The sequence below is a fragment of the Vipera ursinii genome, assembly GCF_947247035.1.
Source record: "Vipera ursinii genome assembly, chromosome: 4".
NCBI lineage: Eukaryota > Metazoa > Chordata > Lepidosauria > Squamata > Viperidae > Vipera > Vipera ursinii.
This window is the reverse complement of record NC_139514.1, coordinates 77113755-77137386: the sequence shown is the minus strand read 5'-3', so window position 1 is coordinate 77137386 and position 23632 is coordinate 77113755. Positions and strand designations below refer to the sequence as shown.

At 42.2% G+C, this 23632-nt stretch overlaps 1 protein-coding gene across 1 annotated transcript in view; it reads right to left on the bottom strand.

Moving 5' to 3' along the window:
- LOC310640342 (arylsulfatase H-like) overlaps positions 1–20304 on the bottom strand; it is a gene marked incomplete at both ends in the record, with an annotated part of 123965 nt that extends 103661 nt beyond the window's left edge. Inside the window, 2 exons of the mRNA XM_083362556.1 lie at positions 13113–13250; positions 20228–20304. Of these exons, the coding sequence (XP_083218682.1) occupies positions 13113–13250; positions 20228–20304 (215 nt within the window). The remainder of the gene's footprint in view (positions 1–13112; positions 13251–20227) is intronic.
- Between the last annotated feature and the right edge of the window lie 3328 nt (positions 20305–23632).

The window sequence follows — 23632 nt, the reverse complement described above, 5'->3', positions numbered from 1 at the left end:
CGCACGCTCTTGTGCTCGTGGAGCGCCAGCAGCTCGGCACGCGCTTGACTCCCGCTCCCTTCCAAAAAAAAAAAGAAAAGGGCTGCTGCCGTAGGACACCAGTAAGCTGGAGCCTCAGCCTCAGTTGGGCTGGTCAGTTTATTTATGAGGAGGCCGTATTTCGCCATTCTCGAGCGCTGGATTTGTCTGTTTCCACTAACGTCTCTGCTCCCGAGGATTTACTATTTTCCGGCGTATAAGGCGACTGGGCGTATAAGATAACCCCCAACTTTTGAGAAGATTTTCATGCGTTAAAAACTCATCTTATACGCCAGAAAATACGGCAGTATTTAGATTAAGATTGTGAAAATAATACCCTGTATTTTGCTTTGGGAAGTCGGGGGGTGGGGGTGGGGGAGTTAGGGGTATTGGGTGGGTTGTATGTTCAAAAATGTACTTTAAAACTTTTTAATTAAAAAAAGAACCATGACAACAGCCTAATTATCCTTTGTATCTTTTATTGTGTTTCTTTACATTATGTACTTGGAGTTTCTGGATTAGCTAAATTTGCTCTTTTCACAACCTTGATTGATGATCAGCAGAAGACTTGGTAATTTTTATTTGATAGGTACTCATAGTATCTAAGGGACGCGGTGGCTCAGTGGGTTAGGACGCTGAGCTTGTCGATCAGAAGGTCGGCAGTTTGGCGGGTCAAATCCCGAGTGCCGCGTAACAGAGTGAGTGCCTGTTACTCGTCCCAGCTTCTGCCAACCTAGCAGTTAGAAAGCACATAAAAAATGCAAGTAGAAAAATAGGGACCACTACGGTGGGAAGGTAACAGCGTTTCGTGCGCCTTTGGTGTCTACTCATGCTGGCCACATGACCATGGAGACGTCCTCAGACAAGCGCTCGCTCTTCGGCTTTGAAACGGAGATGAGCACCGGCCCCTAGAGTCAGAAACGACTAGCACGCATGTGCGGGGGAACCTTTGCCTTTGCCTTTGCATAGTATCTGGGGTGGGGGTTGATGGAGGAGATCACAGCTTTGTTGATTTCTTGTTGGAGCAGTGTTGGACAGGTGTTTCTTTTCTTCTGGGTTCTTAGTCCAGAACATCACCATTCTGATCATCAACGTGAATCTCACATTTTCTAACTCTGCAATTCTTTACTCCCTGGTTAACAGCTTTCCAAGCCCTAAGAGTTTGACTCTGTGATTTCTTATTTCAACCTTTGTGATAGCTCGATTGTTTTCAAAATGTGTTAAATATCTTTTTCTCTGGCCACTGAGTTACTGTGAAGAAAGCACTGGGGGGGAAGGGAAGGAAGGGAAAAGCAAGATAGCAATTGTCTACATTCTTCATTAAAAAAAAGTAAGGAATGCCAATCTCAAACCAGATTTCCAAGATCATATCTATCAAAGCAATCATTCTTTTGCAGCTAGTCATTGCTGAATGTGTAAAATCGTCAAATACAATTAAATTATTATATACAATTAAGGTTTATATAAAATTAACACTAGAAATTCCTGATTTTATTTAACTTGTTGCTAATTTAACTTGTAATAAATAAGATGAATTTGAATCAATCCTATCATCCCTATTCAATTGTTATTAATCCCAAGCATTTACCACATAATCATTCCTGAAAAGCCCTCCCCTCCCATATTTCCATGGTGTCAGCTACTCCACTGAATCTGAATTTCTGCAAGATAGAAGGTGCTTTGGCTCATATGAAACCAAATGCATTACATGTACATTCATAAATCACCTGCATGCATCTGGGTTGCATAATTGTCAGAATCCATTTATATCCCATTCCTAAATCTCTATCTGTATACCCCAAATCTCACCGCTCACTGGATTCTGCCATTCCCAAGGAGGAGAAGAGAAGATGTTAATTGGCCATCCCTATCCATTAACGCGGTGGCTCAGTGGGTTAGGACGCTGAGCTTGTCGATCAGAAGGTCGGCAGTTTGGCGGGTCGAATCCTGAGTGCCGCGTAACAGAGTGAGCGCCTATTACTTGTCCCAGCTTCTGCCCACCTAGCAGTTCGAAAGCACGTAAAAATGCAAGTAGAAAAATAGGGACCACTACGGTGGGAAGGTAACAGTGTTTCGTGCGCCTTTGGCGTCTAGTCATGCCGGCCACATGACCACGGAGACGTCCTCGGACAAACGCTGGCTCTTCGGCTATGAAACGGAGATGAACACCGGCCCCTAGAGTCGGAAACGACTAGCACGCATGTGCGGGGGAACCTTTACCTTTACCTTTATCCATTAAATGCAAGGTTGTTTATTCAGCCTGCCTGGAGGCCATCATCAAAGACCAGGGAAAGAGCAAAGAAAGGGGGGAAGAGATCCTGGTTTGTATCTTCAATTGGAATCTGAAGGGGAGGAAGTAAATGTCGTAAAGGCATGGAAGATCCCTTTTCCCATGGAAGGTTTTGACACCTGAACCTTAATTAATCCGGGACTGACCAAATGCACTGAGGGGAGGTTTTTTTTTTTACTCAGGGACACTTTAAAAGTATCAATCTGCAACACAGTTTCCAGATCCTGTCTAGATTTTCCACTGACAATCATGTTTTAGTAAAAGTTCCTGCTTGGACAATCCTGTCTCCAAGAGTTCTTCTTTCCTAAGATGTGGATTGGGGTGGGTCCTGCCATTAGACAGGATCTGCAGTAAGAGTCAACCTGGAAGGAAAAACCTTACCGGGGGACTTTGCAAAAAATACAATGTCTAATGATGAAGCAAGGGAGGAGGAAAGCCACATGGAAAGGGAGTTTTTCCCCCAAACAAAACCCCACCAATGGTCAGAAGCTGAAGCATCATATCACTCCAGGGAAGAGGTGTTGGCATGACCACAAACTGCGGTGGTCGATGGGCATTGGAAGGAAAAGCGAGTGGGAAAAGGCATCGAGGAAAGTGACCCTGAGGCAGGGCAGCCACCAACCTGAATGGAGGCAAGAGATGGAGAGCTCCCTGCACATCAGTGAAGAGGAGTGGAACCTAGAAAGAACTATTGACCTGATGAAGAAAACCCTTAGCTCACTAAGAGAGGAGAAAGCTGAATACTGCAGCCACAGCAGCACCTGGGGCTGCAACTGGAGAGACAGTGGGGGGGGGGGTTCCGGTACCTGCAACACCAGGACCGTCTGCTGCAACAGGAGCTGCTGCCTAAGTAGTACCCACCCACCCCAGAACCACAGACGGGGATCAGGATAAGGGGCAATACCACCCGTTGTGCAGACAATGATCCATTCAAAGACTTCTGCCCCTGGAAGCAAAGTTCAGGGGGGAGCCACCACACTTGAGGTTTTTCCTAACCCAAGTCCTCAGCTATATGGAAGAATACGGACGGGACATCCCCAGTGACAAAGCCCGCATCCGTATTGTGCAATCCACCTTGGATGAACTGGCTGCAGATGGGGTGGTGAACCTCCATGACTCCAACGCCCCAGAACTCAACGACTTCAACCAATTCTCGTCATCCTTGAGGAGGCAGTTTGAGGATCATTTGGCTGATTGTAAGGCCCAGGAGAGAATAAAAACAGTGAGGAAGGGCAGACGGCCGGTGGCTGAATATACCCAAGAATTCCAAGTCATTGCCAGCAAGCTGAACTGGCCAGAAGACATCCTCCTTAGCCATTTCAAAGACGGGCTAAACTACGACCTGTATGATGCTTGCCTGCCTCGAGGAGACCCACACCATCTCAACGACTGGTATGTCCTGGCAGAGGAGGTGAAGATAGACCTACTGAAGAGGCACCACCAGGGGAAACCATCGGGCCACCCACCAACCGAGCAAACACGCGAGGGGGAAAAACCACCGTCCACGGCTAAAAAATCAACAGGCTGTTTCAAATGTGGGAGAGAGGGTCACCATGCTGCAGAATGCCGCTCAAACTCCCCCCAGCATAAATCAGAGGCATCACCCTCCAAAAGCCTTGGTGGAGCAGTGGGCTAATGCCTCCTTAAGTAACACCAGCTGCCTGCAATTAGTGCAGGTTCGCATCCCACCAGGCTCAAGGTTGACTCAGCCTTCCATCCTTCCAAGGTAGGTAAAATGAGGACCCAGATTGTTGGGGGCAATTAAGCTGACTTTGTAATAATGCCGCTTGGGGTGTGAAAGCCCTAATAAGCAGGCATATACATAGAATGAAGGCTACTGCTAAGCTTGTAAGCCGCCCTGAGTCTTCGGAGAAGGGCGGGATATAAATGGAATAAAAATAAATAAAAATAAAAAGACTAAGGAAGTCCCAAGGCAACCCAAAAGAATCTTCCATGAAGGGGAAAGAAGCTGTAGAGTCCACAACCCCTGCCATGAACTGGGAATGGATTCTGGCCTATACCGCAGAGGCAATGGACACCTCGGAAGACAGCTCAGATCCATTGGTAAGTGGATCCATTCCACCCATCCTTAAGACAGTGACTATATTGACTTCCGGTGGCAACGCCATGCTGAATGGCAGCTTTCTCTGGCTGCCCGTCCTGAGGCTTCCTTAGATCCGTGGAGATGGTAACAATCAGCTGTCCTGTGGCTCATAAATTTCCCCCTCAGGTAGAGGTAGAGCTCCCCAAGGCCTCCCAGAAATATCTGGGGGTTGGAGGGTGAGAGCTCCCACGGAGCCTGAGGCTTTCTTCGAGTCCAGGATGCCTTTGCTCCGAAGCAGGGGCGAAGCCAGACGCTGCATCCACATCTGCGGATTGTAGTGATTTATGATTGATCTTAAAGCAGACAGAGCTGACCAGGAGGAGTAAATTTGCAAGTATTTAAAACTTTAACTCGGGGTGTTTTAATCTTCCCCATACACAAATTTGACTTTGAAAGAGAAAAGATGGCGCCAAAATGTTTTTTTTCTTTGAAAGAATAAAGTGGGAAGAGTCTGTTAAAGTCTAAACAGTACATTGGATTATAGAGTTTTAAAGATTTTTTTATTATTATTAAAGGTTCCTCTTTTTTCTTTTTCTTTTTTTTTCGATTTTATTTTTATTCTGAAGTGCAGAGGGAAAGTGAAAGTGATAAGAGAAAGTGAATTGTAGCAAGTTGGAAAATGGCTTCAAGATGGCAGGCAATTCCTGTTGTTTCTAAAACTTTAATTTCCTCTCCTGTAACACAGCCTGCAACGCAATCCACTTCAAAGCCCATATCCCCTCCACCTTCTCCTTCACCACCAGCACTTACACTTAAAGACCTGCAGGATGCTTTGAAGCTTCAAGCACAACAAATGGCTCAACAAATAAAGGAAGAGGTGGCTGATCTTCTTGAGTGTAAAAATAGAGAGAAGACATTTTGCTTGCACTTCAAGGGCTGGCTGCACATATTGAATGTTTAGATGATCGTGTGGATTAGGTTGTGGAAAATAGTGAAAAACTTGAAAACAGAATTGCTAAAGCAGAAAATAAAATTGATAAAACTGAGGATGAGGTGATTATTTCACAATATAAAAAAATGGAATTTGCTTTGAGAATAAGGGGGTTGAAAGAAAACCCTCGAGAGGATTTACAAGAGGAGGTGATTAAGCCCCCATCTTGGGATGGGATCCTAAGGAGCTATCAAGGGAGGTGGATAAAATTTTCAGGGTCAATTCCTGGATAGCGAGGCAGAAAAATTTACCTAGAGATGTGGTGATTTATTTTTCTAAAAGGTCACTTCAAAATGCAACCATCCAGGCCTTCTATCAACAGAGACTTGAAATTGCAGGTCAAGATATTATAATTCTGAAAGAAATACCTCCTAAAATGTTGAGAAAAAGAAAGGATTTTGGTTTTTTGTCTGATGAGCTTAAAAACCGACAGATTCAGTTCAGATGGGAGATACCTATTGGAATAGTGGTAAACTATGCAGGGACACAATATAGACTTAATACGATTGCAAAGGCAAAAGATTTTTATACCTATGTCCTGAAAACAGGTTCACCACCATCTCCATTACTTAAAAGAACAGAAGAGACTTGGAAGATAAACAACAAGTTGAAGGGGCAACATCACATTTTGTTGGAGAGGCACAATTGGCTGAATCGACTGAACAGAGTTTGCTGTTAAAGGGTGATCCAAAAGAACGGAGAATAACGTGTGCTGCACATAAACATAAAGAAAAGGAGCAACTGAAACAGAAGATGGACTCTAGGCCTATGATACGAGGCCCTGTTACTACGGAGCCGGTGGGAGGGGCGCGACTGAAGAGACCAACTGCGGATCTTCAGGCAGTGTTCCAGAGGCTCCAGGTCGCTAAGAATGGCGATAAAGTTTTTGACATGGAATGTTAATGGCTTAAATTCACCACAAAAAAGAAGGAAAGTATTTCACTACCTGAAGCAACATAAAAATGATATTGTTTGCTTACAAGAAACTCATATTTGTGCAAAAGATCAAAAGAATTTGATTAATTCCCAGTTGGGATTACATTTTATAGCATCTGCTCCAGATAAAAAGAGTGGGATGGTTATTTATCTAACATTAATTGAGTCTGATCCACAGGGAAGATATGTTATTATTGAATTATTGTTACAAGGCAAGAAAATTCTCATTGTTGGATTATATGCTCCTAATCAACAGCAAAGAAAGTTTTATAAGTTTTTACATGATAAATTAACTCAATTGGATTATAAATCTGTTATTTTGATGGGTGATTGGAATGGTGTTTTGGATTCAAGCAAGGACAAGAAGGGATCTTCTAAAAACTCTCCTAACTATTCTAGATTGCCTAAAGTTTTTTTTATTTGAAAGATGATTTGGAATTAAGAGATATTTGATGGGAGTGAAACTTGGAGGACAGGGATTTTACTTTTTTCTCAGACAGGCATCAATCGTTTTCCAGAATTGATTTTTTTTAATTACTGGTGATCTTATTTCCAGGGTCAAGAATGTCAAGATTTTTCCTAGAACATTGTCGGATCATAGTCCTGTATGGATGGAGCTATTTTGGGAAGATGGGATCAGAAGATCTTGGAGATTGAATGAAAATTTATTTAGATATGATGTACTTTCAGAGAAATGTAAAGATTATTTGAAAGAGTTTTTTGTTTTGAACATGCATAAAGGAACACCGATTGAAATGGTTTGGGATGCTAGTAAAGCTTATATGAGGGGGATTTTGATTCATATGAATAACGGTCATAGGCGTAAGCAGATGCAAAAATGTAAAGAATTGGAAGAGGAGATTAGATTGAAGGAGAAAGCTTTTATTTTGAATCCATCAGACAAGAGACTAAGGATTTCAATAAATTTGTTGAAAGAGCAATTTAATATGTTAATGGTGGATCAGGTTGCAACTAATTTGCGATATGCGAAGCATAATACCTTTTGTAACGCAAATAAGCCTGGTAGGTGGCTAGCTTATCAATTAAGGAAAAAACAGAAGTTATGTACTATAGAGAAAATAGAATATAAGGGTAAAGAAACATATGAACAAAATTTGATTAAAAAGGGTTTTTTGGATTTTTATGTAAAGTTATATGCTAGCGAGAATATACAAGCCTTAGATATAGATAAATATTTACAGGAAGCGCATATTCCTATGCTTTCATATGAACAACCTGAAGGGATGAATTGTTTAATTACTTCTGAGGAAATTATATTAGCAATTAAACAGTTAAAAGTGGGTAAGGCTCCTGGAACAGATGCCTTAACAGCAATTTATTATAAAACCTTACTTGCAGAGATGGTAGAACCTTTAAAGGAATTATTTAAAAATATCCAGGCTGGAGGGGAAGTGCCTCCATCCTGGAGAAGGGCTTTTATATCATTGATCCCAAAGGAAGATCAAGATATTACTCAGCCTAAGAATTATAGACCTATATCGCTTTTAAACACAGACTATAAGATTTTTGCAAAAATATTGGCAAATAGATTAATGCAAGTCTTGAAACAAATGGTTCATACTGATCAGTCTGGAATTATAACTGGAAGATATATGAAATATAATGTAAGACAAATAGTTAACTTAATTGAGTATTTGGATAAGAACAACCAAGTCCCCACAGCATTGATATTTTTGGATGCTGAAAAAGCTTTTGATCAGTTGAATTGGCAATTTCTATTGAAAGTTGTGGAGAAGATGAATTTTGGGGATAAATTTTTGCAATCTATTAAGGCCATATATCAACAACAATCGGCACAAATTATAATTAATGGGGGATTAACAGACACATTTAAAATTGAAAAAGGTACAAGACAGGGATGTCCCCTATCACCATTACTGTTTGTCTTAACATTGGAGATTTTATTGATTAAAATTTGGGAATCAACTAAAATAAAGGGAATAAAAATAAAGCAGAATGATTATATAAATTAAATTAAAAAAATTAAAAAATTATAGGTTAAGAGCATTTGCGGATGACTTGGTTGATACATTATCCCAACCGATTCAATCGATTATAGATTTGATGGAAATTATAATTCAATATGGGAAAGTTTCAGGTTTTAAGGTAAATAATAATAAGACTAAAATATTATCTAAAAATATGACCATGAATGAAAAGGAAATGTTAGTAAAATTGTCAGGTTATGAAATAGTGAAAAAGGTTAAATATTTGGGAGTATATATTACAGCTTCTAATGTGAAATTATATAAGAATAATTATGAGATGTTATGGTTAAAAGTACAAAAGGATTTAGATAATTGGAAAAAATTACAATTATCTTTGTTGGGAAAAATTGCAGCTGTTAAAATGAATGTTTTTACCAAAGTTTCTCTTTTTGTTTCAAATGATACCTATTTTGAAAAACTTAAGATTTTACAAGACGCACGGGAAAGAGGAGGACTTAAGGTGCCTAATTTGAAATTATATTATGATGCAGTGGTTTTAACACTGGTTAGTGATGGGCTTAATTTAACAAATAAAAGTATACTTTATCTTGAGGGATGGGACTTATTATATGGGTGGCATGCTTATTTGATTTATGATAAAAAAGTTGACAAAATATCATATTTTAAGAAGTGCTTTATTGTGTGTTTGGAAAAAGTATTATTATAAGTTGAACTATAAAATACCAATTTGGGGGATTCCTGGACACACAATAGAGGGTGTATCTATGGGTGTGAATTTGGATATGATTTCTTTTTTTTTTATTGAAAAGTTTTAAAATACAATTTTCCTTTGAAAAACCCCCCTTCCCCCTCCCTCCTCCCCTCCCAACCTCCCCCCTATCTCCCCCCCTCCCCCTCTCCCTCCTCCCTCCCCTGCCTCCCCCCCTCTACTTCCCCTCCTCCCCCCCTCCCCCCTCCCCCCCCGACTTCCCAGAGCAAAATACAAGGTATATATCTAATTTGGATATGATTTCTTATAAGCAATTACTTAGATTGGTAGGGAATGATTGGCAATTAAGATTGTTAGCTGAGTTAAAACAAGAAAATATCATACAGTCTTGGTTTCAGTATACTCAACTGCAAGCTAGGTGGAAGTTAGATCAGAAGGTTGGTTTGACACTGATGGATTATCTTCACTGAGACCAAAGAGGAGCATGTTAACCTAGTCAGAGCAGTCCTGAAAAAGTTGCAGGCCGCCCACCTATATGCCAAATTATCAAAATGTGAATTCCACCAAGAAAGAATAGACTATCTGGGGTATCGCATATCCCCAGAGGGCATCGAAGTGGACCCTGAGAAAGATAGGGCAGTATTAGAATGAGCACCCCCCTGCACATGGAAGCAATTGCAAAGTTTCCTGGGATTTGCAAATTTCTACCGCCAATTCATCCCTTCATTTGCCCAAATAGCCCTGCTCCTCACAAACTTGTTGAAAATGAGCGGGGGGGTCCCCAATGAAAACCAGCCAGCCTCTGAAGTGGACAATGCAATGTCAAGCAGCATTTGAGAGGCTAAAGAGAGTTTTTTCTGCTGAACCTGTCCTGAGATACCCAGATCCCGATAAACCTTTTGTAATACAGGCAGATGCTAGCGATGTGGCGGTGGGAGCCATATTATTACAGGAAAATGATGAGGGGGCCTTGCAACCATGTGCATATACATCCAGGAAACTCACAGAGAGAGAACAATGTTGGCCCGTGTGGGAAAAGGAGCCTTATTCTGTGAGATGGTCATTACTTACATGGCACCAGTTCCTGGAAGGAAATAAAATCCCCTTCCAGGTCTGGACAGATCACAAAAATTTGGAAGCACTAAAAACACTCAGGAAACTCACTCCTATGCAAGCCTGCTGGTCCCAACATTTTCACCAATTCAATTTCACTCTCAAACACTTATCGGGGGGAAGAATTTCCTGGTGGATGCATTATCTTGCATGCTTCAATATAACAGCACACGGGCCACTGACTCTAAGCCACTTGTGCCTAAACAACAACTGGCAGCACCAATCACCACCAGGGCCCAAGCTAAAATGAAGCCGAAGGTGGATAGCCAAACTGGAATAGAATTCCGAAAGTCTTTGGAAACCGATGAATGGGTCCAGAAAAATAGACATGTGTGCACAATTAAAGATGGACTACCCTGGGTGGGTGAGACGTTATACATACCTACTACCCAGAGGATCAATTTCATGCAACTGTGCCATGATACAAAATCAGCAGGACATTTCGGGTTTGTAAAAACCCTACACCTAACTAAAAGGCAATTTTGGTGGCCATCCATGAAAAAGGACATAGAAAGCTATGTGGGCAGCTGTCAAATTTGTGTGATGGCTAAGAGGCTGCAAGGGAAATCGCCAGGACTGTTACAACCAGTGGCAAACCCCTCAGCCCCATGGAAAGAAATAGCCATGGATTTTATAGTGGAACTACCAGAAAGCAATCGGAACACTGTAGTCTGGACTGTCACAGATCTGTTTTCCAAACAGGTGCATTTCATACCTTGCCAAAAGATCCCGACTGCAAAAGCCTTAGCAAAACTTTTCATGCAGCATATTTACAGCTTGCATGGGGCACCACAACGCATCATATCTGATAAAGGGGTGCAATTTATGTCAGCATTTTGGAAAGAATTTTTATCCCTTTTAGGAACTACTCAGGGACTGACATCTAGTCATCATCCTCAATCAGTCAATGTGAAAAATGTAACTTGAGCAATATTTAAGATGCTTTATTAATTTCCAGCAAACAAACTGGACGGACCTACTGCCTTTCGCAGTAGTAGCATATAATAATGCAGTCCACTCCAGCACAGGTTACACTCGTTTTCAAGTAGCTACCGGTCAAAGTTTCAACCCCATGCCAGAAATAACCCCAAATGAACCGGTAATTCCCGAACTGAAGGAATGGATTGCTCAATTAGAAAACATCTGGCCAATCGTTAGGAAAGCTTTAGATGAAGCTAGACAGGCATACAAGACACAGGCAGACAAAAAAAGAGTCAATCCCATACCATTCAGGGTGGGAGAGATGGTATATTTATCCACAAAATACCTTAAATCACTACAATCCTGTAAAAAAACTCGGACCAAAATATATTGGACCTTTTCCAATTAAAAGAATCATAAACCCAGTAACAGTTGAATTAGGACTACCCAAAAATCTTATGCAGATACACCCAATTTTTCACTGCAGTTTACTAAAAAGAGAATAACAGCCACCCCTACGAATAAGAACCCCACCACCACCACCTCCCATCATGGTGGAAGGAGAACAACACTTTGAGGTGAAGGAAATCCTAGATTCCAGGAAACACCATGGAGCAATTCAATATCTAGTAGCTTGGAAACACTTCCCCTCCTCAGAAAATGAGTGGGTCAATAAACACCACATCAGAGCACCAAAGTTGCTTAAGAGGTTTCATACAGAATATCCTAACAAACTGGGCTAACATTTATATTTTATTTTCTGTACAGATGGACCTATCTTTCTTTTAAGGAGAGCAGATTGTCAGAATCCATTTATATCCCATTCCTAAATCCCTATCTGTATACCCCTAAATCTCACCCCTCACTGGATTCTGCCATTCCCAAGGAGGAGAAGAGAAGATGTTAATTGGCCATCCCTATCTATTAGATGCAAGGTTGTTTATTCAGCCTGCCTGGAGGCCATCATCAAAGACCAGAGAAAGACCCTTTGAACTGAGAAGAACAAAGAAAGGGGTGGGGAGAGAGAGAGATTCTGGTTTGTATCTCCGATTGGAATCTGAAGTGGAAAAAATAAATGTCGTAAAGGCATGGAACATCCCTTTTCCCATGGAAGGTTTTAACACCTGAACCTTAATTGATCTGGGACTGACCAAATGCACCGAGGGGAGGGGTTTTTTTACTCAGGGACACTTTAAAAGTATCAATCTGCAACACAGTTTCCAGATCCTGTCTAGATTTTCCACTGACAATCATGTTTTAGTAAAAGTTCCTGCTTGGACAATCCTGTCTCCAAGAGTTCTTCTTTCCTAAGATGTGGATTGGGGTGGTCCTGACAATATGTAAGAATGTGGGGAGACATTTGATTGACATCAGTGGATGACTGCCTCTCTGTCATATAAAGGAGACACGGCATTTAGAAAGAAAGGGGTTAGACTGAAATATAATCTCTTTTTCTTCTTCAAGTCAAAGATGTGCGACTGATTTAGCTTTGCAAGTCAGATGTTAATCAGCAATTGTTGTTGCCACTAGATGGCAAAAGAGAATGGGGCTATAAGAAATCTGATACGTTATGGAAACTGATGCTCATTTTGAAGTCTGCTGGAAATGCATAATTGGATAACTTAATCAAATTACTATGATTTCTTTTGTCAAGTTTACTTATGAAAATTCTTGCCTTATGTGGCTAAAATTTGACTACAAGAATGGCCTATGGATTTTGCTTAAGGGGCTTCTGTTGTGTGCCTTCTATTTTTGTGTTCTTCATCCCTTTTTCTAAGTGAACAGGCATAGTAATACAAGAGATCACTCTCCTAAATTCAAATATCTATTCATATTTGAATAGATATTCATGATTATATAACAATCATGATGCATGTGATATCACTGAGACATGTACTAGGTATCTATGATTCATATTGTAGGCCTAAATCTATATGTATCCTTTATATGGCTTCTTAGATATTTTGCACTGATAGACAATATTTTCATGTCACTTCATTTAGCTTTCTTATTATCCCCCATTAAAAATTACTGCATTATTCTTGAATAGTCTTTAAAAAACTCTTTAAACCTAATTTTAAAAATATACTTTATTTTTATTTATTTTTTGTAACATTTACCTGATAGTATCATTTCCAAAGCATCCCAAATCGCCAGTTCCAAGATCATCTGCCATTAGGATCAAAATGTTAGGTTTTGACATGCTGGTTACCCAGATTTGGAAAAATAAGATGGAAACAAGCAAAACAGTTGAATAACTGTAAAAATAAGAGCAATATTACCAGTAGGTTAGAATTTTCAGAAAGAAAATGTCCCACAATCGTCACAGGTAGAGGTTTTCTTCAACAAAATCACATACAGAATGAAAGACCTTCTGATGCCAAAGTTTTAATGAAATGTTGTAGCTTCTTCTCTAACTTTTGGTTGCCTCTTTTCTTAATTGGAAAATGGACCATGGTGATATTTATTCAGGAAATATGATATTAATTTGCACAAACAAGTTGCTTTTTTCAGCCAGACAGTAGAGAATTTGAGCTGGATTTGAGCACATCTGAACTTTCAATGAGCAGAGTTATTAAATGTAGGATCCAATCTGGGTTGGTCACCAGGACCAGAAGTTTTGTCTTCCAAACTTTCAGACTTGTGCTGGAGCCCATCTTCAGGGAACTTCTCTCTAGCAGAATGTATGCTGTTCTGTGTGTGGTATTTATGGTGCCTGCTGTAAGTGGCTTTTTAGATGTTGATTGGGGTGCATCAACAAGAGTGCTGATTTACTACCAGCCTATCAAGTACTTAGAAGGCAAGGGCTGAGCTGCACAAGCAAATGACAGCTACCGGTAAGCACTTAAAAGCCAGCCATCAACACACCCCAATCAACATCTAAAAAGCCACTTATAACAGTCCCAGTCCCTTATTTAAACTTGAGATACCATATCAATCTAATCAGATAACCCAAGCGGAGACTTCTTGATCAAGCAGCACTTTATTTGATCAAATTAAGCAGCTGGATGGCCAAAAATCTGGAATGCTGGCAGTACACCTTAGAAAGTTGATAGCATTGCTTTATAAACTTTGTAAGCCAATGAAAATCAGACAACAGAGCCATTACATCATAAAGAAGACATCAATCATTCCTTAATCCTTCCTTCAGTATATCGCATCCATGTACATGTTTCCCAAGCTTGCATGAGATTTCCCTGGTCCAAAAGCTGATTACAAAAAGCAAGAAAGCAAAAGTTAGATTAAACAATTTTTCTTTGTTCCAAAACCCTTCAATACCATACACAGAACACCACACACTTTGCTAGAGAGAAGTTCCCTGAAGAATCCCAAAACTCAGAAGACAAAATCTCTGGTCCCAGTGACTGACCCAGATTGGATCCTGGAACATAATCCTGGGACACATATATTCACCTTCATTTGTGAAAGCTTTGGGCAACTAGCGCTTCAAATAGTTTCACTTTTGAAATCCTTCACAGCACACAAGGCATCCATTTACAAACAGCTACACTTCCTACACTGATGCACTCAAGAAGGGGTCATTCCATGCAGCCTACAATACCGACCTCTGTTCAACTCAGAGATGGGCAGATGTACCACAAAAGCATTCAGCAAATATATGTTAGAGGTCTTAATCAATGACTACTATTTACAATTGGGCATATATAAACAGAGCTATCAATATACCTAAGGTGCATTGCCTATCACAACTTAAAGAATTAGTTACCCACTTAGAGAATGAAAAATAGGCAAGAGAAAGGAAATAGTTGTAAGATAAAAGTCAAAAGTTTAAGCCAAATCTGAAACCTGTGCAAACCTGGTCCCTAATTTATCAAACAATTAAGCCAGCAGGAACTACACATACTTGAACATGATGAGGGATTCAACACACAAGATGCCAAACCAAAAGAATTCATAGCCACATTGGAATTCATATTCAACAAAGTAGAGATAGAAGAGCCAGATAAACATGCTATCAGACAAAAATTATAGGCAATGCTGGTCTCACACAAACCAACAAAACACTCAATCCAAAGCAATGCACATTGAAAGACCTGAAACAAGATCAGGATATCATTATGCTCAATGGTGGTGATGAACTGCATAGATTATGAAATGAAGGCATTCAATTTGCAAAGACTTCAAAGATGAGAACAATGATCACCCAACTGAATGCTTATTTTAGCCAACTCCAACAAAACAACTGTATAACGAAGAAGGAATGGTGGAAAATGAGAGGAACAGATGCTGCTCCAGCAAAATTCTATAGACTCCCCAAGATACACAAAGTAGGAGTCCCTCTCAGACCTATTATAGTGCTAAGAGACACTGGCTAAATGGCTGTCAGAACACTTAAGCTTCCTGACCCAACCCTCAAACAGCACAGTCACATCATCCATACAATTTCTGACAAAACCACAAGGCTTAAATGTGGCTCCTGAAGAGATTATGGTCCCCTTTCATGTAGTGTCTCTATTTACATCCATCCCTCCCCACTTAGCATATGAAGTAATAGATAGAAACTAGAAGAAGAGTACAACACAGATCAGAACAACCTAACCAGGATACAAATCATGAAGCTACTCCAATACTGTCAACACACCTTCTTCACATTCAAAAGTGAATGTATGAACTAATAAAAAGAAAACCCATGGGTCCCCCAATATCAGGAGTCATTTCAGAAAATGTCCTCCATGAACTAGAACACCATGTGTTTCTGAACTATGCACCTAAATTCTGGTGCTGCTGCATGGATGACACATTTGTCATCATCAAGAAAAATGCACTTAAAAGATTTTAATACCATACTCAACTCTTCTCTGACATACATTTCATAATGGAGAAAGAAACAGCTAGGCAATTACCATTTTTAAATGTACTTATCAACAGACAAGAGGATGGAAGCCTAGAAACTACAGTTTATTGCAATGCCACCAACACTCCACAGATGGTGAATTTCAGAAGCAACCATCCACTGTCACACAAAAAGAATTGTATCAGAACACTATATGGCAGGATGAGAACTACTGTAGTACCCAGCAAGCCAAACAGCTGGAGATCAGGTATCTATGTGAACAATTCAAGCAGAATGGGTACCCACAATTATTTATCACAAGATGTCTGTGCAACACGGTGGGGAAAGAAAGTAAGAAACAAGGTACAAGACCAACTACTTGGCATACCCTGACTTTTTTCAGTGCAGCAGAGTACAAAAAAAAGTTACAACCCCATCTTTTGCTTTACATTTCTGGAGTATTTCAAGCCATTTCTGTAACAACAAAGTCATACTAATCTTCAAAACTTCATTCTTGTCATCTTCTATTTTTTATTTTTACTCATTTTATTTTTCCTTGGTTTTAATGGTTTTTTTTTGGTGAACTTTTATTTGTTGAGAATTTGAAGGCATACAAATATAAATAAACAATAGTAATATAGCAAGGTCAGATATTAATTTTCAGTCAAATGTAATGTGGTATAGATATATTTTTTGAAATTCTGATAAGAATATGTACCATGAAGATATTTTTATAATACATTCAATCAGGGCTTTTTTTCTCATAGAACGCTCAGAACAGAGTTCTGGCACCTTTTTTGGATGGAACCTTGTAGGGTAGGCAAGGCGGGTTGTATGACATGTGTGAGTTCTGGCACCTTTTTCTTTTACAAAAAAAGCACTGCATTCAATTATATTTAGTTGTCTCCATAGATTAATCAAATTAAATTTATGAATACCAAATATTACTGCAACTCTGTATTCAGTTTTTCTTGGAAGCTTTACTTCAATCTATTGATGGCTACAAAACTATATTAAACACCCTACCCAAATTTTATGGAACATCTGTAGGATTTGTAAAACATTTGTGCAAAATGTCTGATTTACATCCACTTGGCTATAAAACCTTATCAAAACCATTGAATAAAAACACATCAATAATCAACTTCCAATTGATTTCTTACTTAATGGAGCTACTCCTTTTTAGTTTCTACTGATATAAATCTGATCCACAAATGACAATCTGTCCAGTTGTCATTTCCAAAAAAACAAACAAAAAAACAAAACAAAACTCCTGGGACATAATTTTACCAAGAGTATAATACTGTACTTTACTGAAAATCTATACTGGCACAGAAGAAGCGAAACCAGCTCTGATTTCCCATGCAAACACAAGCATAGTTATTTCCCCATTTCCCTCCAAGCCACTCACAGCCAAATACATCCACCAATCACTTCTGTTCATTTTGTTATGAGAAAACAGCCAGGCTTGTTGTCCTTGCAAACTTCCAAAGAAGCCTTGGTTGCCTAGATACCCCCCTCACCCCCACACTTTTGGATTCCATGCCACAAATGCTTCCCTTTTTTGTCACATTGTGAGGGAGGGAGAAAATGTAGGTGAAAGGGTGAATCAGTCTTGACACCCAGTTTCTTGTAAGTATAAATAAATGTTTTATTCAGGGTGAAGCTGAGTTTCTTCTTTTTCTGTTTTAATTTCTTAGGTGTAAGTCTAAATACAGTGACATCATTGTAATGAATGAATGAATAAAGATATATAATTGTACATTTAATTCTAATTACATTAGAATTATATTAGAAAAGTAATATCAACATTACAAAAATAAAATGTTCTTATTTAAGAAGCCAACTTAAAGCTGGCTGTTTAAAATGTAATGTCTAAATTTAATAAAAATGTAGTAATAAACATGAACCATAGAAGAATTGATAGTCATGAAAAATGAGGAAAAAAGAATGACATGAGTATGGAAAAGAAAAAAATAATACTGAGGAGAAGAAAGTGGCAGCCACAAGTACTTAGATTACTGGGAGTGAAGGATGAGACCATACTTTTATCCCTCCTTCCTTCCTCCCTTCCTTCCTTCCTTCCTTCCTTCCTTCCTTCCTTCCTTCCTTCCTTTACAAACTTAAAATATTTCCCAAAGCATCTTATACTTCCTGTCTAATACAATAAAAAACTCATTATAACAAATTTATTTTTTTCTTAGAGAATTGCTATGTTCCTCCCTGACTAACCCAAAGAAAATTGCCTTCTGATCTTATTTTTAGATAATTGGCAGGAGTTTTCAGATCACAGAATTTCCTTACTCAGTCATCTGTATAACAATGTTGCTATGCAAATCAATAAATTGCACTAGAATCTGGCCTGTGGCAGGCAAAGACCTTTGCACTGAGATATCATTCTCTAAAGTAATCATTCTCACAATATGCTAAACCACAAAACAAATCTAGGTAAAATAAGATTGGCATAATATGTGAATGAAGCCACCAAGTCTTTAAACTTGGTTAAGTGTGGTTTGCAAAACCAGCCTTAGATTAACAATATTATCTTCTTGTTTAGAACTTTTCCTAAACAAGTCAGGCATTAATGAACCATCACAGAAACTATCACTATCTGTATAAAATGGTTGTAAGGAGCATTCAGCTTTTCAATTTCAGTTCTCATCCCCAGCTGTCTCCTCAGATTGCTGAAAAACTGCCCACTCTTCTCAGATAAATAAATTCTAGCATAATCCTATCCCTGCTTATGGAGATGCAAAGTCGTTTGAACTGGATTTATGGATATAAAAGCCTTAGAAAGATAACTGTCAACACAACCTACTGTTCTTGCATACCATTATTTACAAGGACAGTCATAGCCACCATTATATGAAAAAGTACTCATAGACATAATTACAAAAACAGATAGAAACAATAACTAAAGAATCTAGCAGTACAACAAACAATATGTCCTGTGGTAAAAAGGAAGATCATCTTCAAAATGAGTATCAGAAACAAAGTTGCTTAAGGCTTCTCTTACCTGGCATTTCCTCCACTGTTAAGCAGCATCATAATGCAACCAGAAGCAGAACTAGAAGAGATTTCAGGACTTCTTTCTTGTTTTGAAATCACTTTCCCCAACCTTGGATTACTTTATAGGTTGTGGCTTAATGACAATACTACTAGTAAAAACTGACACAAATATTTAGGGACAGCATACTTCATTCATTGGCAAGAAGTTTAAAAGCCAAATGTTCACCTTTGGAATTCTAATCTGGAGTGTTAGCAGGGAAAGCAGGGTCATTTATCTGAGTCTCCCAAACATTTTTGGTTATTCATTTACTTTTAAGTAGAGTTTGATACAGTAACTTGCTGACTGAGTACCTAATGACTAAAAATGGTAAGAGCAGAGTTATAGTTCCACTTTAGGTATATAGCCAGGTTATCTTGCACCTCTCTCTCAGCCCTAGGAAGGAGACAATGGCAAATCACTTCTAAAATCTTTCAAAGAAAACTACAGAAAATTGACCAAGCAACTACTAGGAGTCAATACTGACTGGAATGTGTGTGTGTGTGTGTTAGATGTTTTTGTGCCAGCCATGGCAGTTCCCCAAAAGGTTCCCCAAAGAGGCATCTTTGCTCCCACTGGTGGGTCAGGGGTCTCTGGCCCCTGCAGCCCCATTGGAGAGAGTTAATGGCCCTCCAGGCCCCTCACTCTCATTGGTAAGGGAGGGGCTGGGGACCCCCATAAAACCTATGCACAGGGGCTGCTCTTTAGCTCTTGTTCAAGCTCCCTCTGGGACTGATCCATGGGCTCAATCCAGGCATGGATGCCTCCATGCCAGGGAACTCTTTCTCTCTACTTTATCTTTAAATAAAGCTTCATCTGATTGCATCCCTGCATGATGCCTTTTTCTTGGAAGCACCTCAACGAACCATCGGTCTTGTGAGGCCATCTCACAAATTGGTAGCAGAGGATGGTTTGAGGCAATGCTTCCAAGCCAGCAGCTAGAAGCAAGATGCCTGGAGGTTCCAGCAAGAACCCATTTGAGACGGATGGCAGGAGATCCCCGATTGTAACCAGGAGTCTTCAATCAAGGACGGCAGCCCTGCATCCAGCCCCTGATGCAAGCTTTGGTCCAGGTGAGAATACAGATGACCTCTATTCCCCCAGAGGACACAGCGGAGCCAGGGACCCCTTCACATGCCTCCCTACAGCCGCAAGCCACGGAGGGAAGCATGGAAGGCCTGCAGTCCATCCAAGACTGCCCAGACACCAGGGAAGCGGCCCGGGTCAGGGCCAAGCGCAGAGTGGACCAGATGACTGAATGGGAATGCAGGGAGCTGCTCCAAATGTTCCTTGCAGCACAAAGGACGCCACAAGCTTCTCCATGAGGGATGCCAGTGCAGGGGGCCTCTGGACACCGGGTAAGTCCTTCCCCAGCACCCACAAGGCCCCCTAACATGGCACTGGCCACCCTGGGGGACCCCAGGACCCCGGAGCTTTTGGCAGGAAATTCCCACCAAACTGTGATCTGCATCTTCCGGGGCCAACTGGAAGCAACATGGCAGCCCCCAGGACACCAATGTGGTTTGATAGGCCTCAGTCAAGCCTCGAGGCCCAGCAACCGGTGGCATCCAGCCGAAGTGGCACGCAAACTGCCCGGTCTTCCCCACCGGAAAGCCTCAAAGCCTATGATAGCCTTGAACCCTGCCCAGCTGCGCCTGCCACAACAGAGCTTAAAACAGCCATCCAGGCCCTGGTTGTGGCCCTGGAGGCCACAATGACTGTGTCCTCGACATTAGGGGTAGCCAGCCTCCCTCGCTACCCCCAGGAGCCTGACTGCTGGGGGCGTCCAGTCCGGGGCCCCCCAGCTACACCCGGTGTCTCCAGAGGGCCTCCGAAGGAGCTCCAGGGCCTCCGACCCTCTCCCCAAGGCCTAACTTCCAGGAGGTGTCTGGCCTGGAGCCTCCCAGCTACGTCTTGCAACACCAGAGGGCCTCTGGGGAACCCCCGGGCCCTCTGGCCTACTTTTCACCACCGCCCAGATGCCCTGCTTGCCAGATGGTCTTCGGGGGACCTCCGGACAAGGCCCCCTCTTCCAGCACCATCTTCAGCCACCTCCAGGGTCTTCAGGACCAGCGATGGGCTCCTCCGGGTGATCCTCGGCATCTCTGTGCCATCCCGGCCCCATCCTGCAGTCTTCACCCCCCGGTGAGTGTTCCAGTGCCGGGGGGCTTCAGGAGGAATCTTCAGGGCTTCTGCGGCCTTCAGCCCCTCTTCAGGCCCAAATCCCGGCCTGCAGGCCTAGGCCTGGGCCTGGCCCAGAGGCAGAGAGAGACATCCGCTCCCTCCACCTCCTGGGCTCAAATGAATTTTGAGCATGCCCAGTCGGGGCCATCTAAAAATCAGACAAAAATACCAACACCTGCCAGCAAAGGGATCCCTCTTCCATTCACCTCAATGGAGAGCTCACAGATGTATAGAAATGGACAAAGAGATGAGGGAAATTCCCTTTACTCCCACAGCCCTACATCTGCTTCTGCCCTCTCAAATATTTTTAAAAAACTGCATCTTGGGGGGGGGGGAATTTCAGCAGTTGGAGTAAAGAAGTGCAGGTATGCCTATTAGAGCAAGGGACTCTAGAGATGGTTCTGGATCCTCCACCTCTTCCCTGGGGACCCCAAGAAGAGTGGTATCATAGAAAAACATATACCACTCTACTGAACTCACTAGATACTAACTTGTACCCCAGCATTCCAGACGGGCTCACAGCTGGCGAAGTTTGGTGGTTGTATAATTTATTCAACAGCGACAGCATTGGTTCTGTTCTGTACCAGCCTGCTACCGGCCCTGCAGAAAAGGCAGGGGCAACCCCTTTTACAAGAAGGCAAGAGGCTGGAATTACGCCTGCCAAATTTATTGCTACAAAAACAAATAGAACAAGACACGAACCAAGAAAAAGGAGCTTTTCAAGTGGTTGCCTTCAGCAAACCAGCCCTCCCACGCATTCCCCCTTAAATACAGTTCAGGACGTGGCTTCTCTCTGCCTCCTTCCGAGGAGCCCCATTGCCTTCCTCTGTTTACTCCTGATTGACTGCCTCCTGCGTCGGGTGTCCTTGAACAGGGCCAGCTGTGGGTCATCTTCATCCACGCTGTTAGGCTCACACAGCTGGGTCTGCGTCGTGACCAGATGAGAGGGGCCTGGCTGAGGGCTCTCATCAAGCTGTCCAACCCCCTCAGCAAGCTCTTCAACACCCCCCTCCTCCTCCTCCTCTGAGTCGTCCAACCCAACTGCCGAACCCACAGGCTGACCCTGATCACAACACTATCCCACACCGCAGGGCCCTTCCCCTGGGTCTGCCAATCCGGATGCGGTCGGGATGGAAATTTTTCATGAAAAGCGGTCACCAACGCAGGGGTATGAACGGCGGTCGCGTCTTCCCAGGTGAAGTCCTCTGGTCTGTAACCTTTCCATTCAATCAGGTACTGGAAACGACCTTTCAGCCAACGGGAATCCCTGATGCTGGCGACCTCGTACTCGGGGGTTCTGCCTCCATCCTAATGGGGTCCTAATGGGGGAGGTTCCGCTCGGCAGAGTGGACAGGCCTGTTGCTCGGGGACCAACAGAGACCGATGAAAAACTGGGTGCACGCGCAGGGAACGTGGCAGAGTTAAGCGATAGGCGACCGGATTGATGACAGCCTCGACTGGGAATGGTCCTAAATATCGGTGATCTAACATTCTCACTGGCCGTGTTGACGGTAGGTTCCTGGTGGACAACCAGACCCGATCTCGCACCAATAGTGGAGGCGTATCCCGTCTTGACCGATCAGCAAACCTTTTGTAATCGGCCTTGGCCTTCTCTAACTGACGTCGCACCAATTGATGGATCGCCTGTAACTCTGCCATGAAGTCGTTTGCTGCCAGCTCCAGTGAGTCCACAGGAGAAAGGGGGAAAAACCGGGGATGATATCCCACATTGGCCAAGAACGGTGTCATCTGTGTGGAGGTGTGCTGCGAATTGTTAAATGCAAACTCAGCTATGGCCAGATAGTCCACCCAATTGTTTTGCTGCAGATTGACGTAGCAGCGCAGATATTGTTCCAGGATACCAAACCCCACCTTATCCCGGTCAGTGGGGAAATCAGCTGCTCTCACGCTGATAAAGAGCTGGCATTGTCCCAGGAAAGCAGGAAACAGTTCTGGATTGCCAGTAAATTTATCCGGCATTGCAACTTGGCATTTTCTCCTTGGTGGGGGTGATGGTGGGGGTGCAGCATGGACCTGAGCTTGCAGTTGAGCCACCTGAGCTGCCAGCAAAGTGAGTTGCTGGGAGAGCTGGGCATTCTCAGCACGTAGCTGCTCCATAATATTTGTAAGGGGTGGGAGGCTGAAGGCAAACTGTTCTGTACCAGCCTGCTACTGGCCGTGCAGAATAAGCAGGGACAACCCCTTTTACAAGAAGGCAAGAGGCTGGAATTATGCCTGCCAAATTTATTGCTACAAAAACAAATAGAACAAGACACGAACCAAGAAACAGGAGTTTTTCAAGCGGTTGCCTTCATCAAACCAGCCCTCCCACGCATTCTCCCTTAAATACAGTTCAGGGTGTGGCTTCTCTCTGCCTCCTTCCGAGGAGCCCCATTGCCTTCCTCTGTTTACTCCTGAATGACTGCCTCCTGCATCAGGTGTCCTTGAACAGGGCCAGCTGTGGGTCATCTTCATGCATGCTGTCAGGCTCACACAGCTGGGTCTGCATCATGACCAGATGAGAGGGGCCTGGCTGAGGGCTCTCATCAAGCTGTCCAACCCCCTCAGCAAGCTCTTCAACACCCTCCTCCTCCTCCTCCTCTGAGTCATCCGAC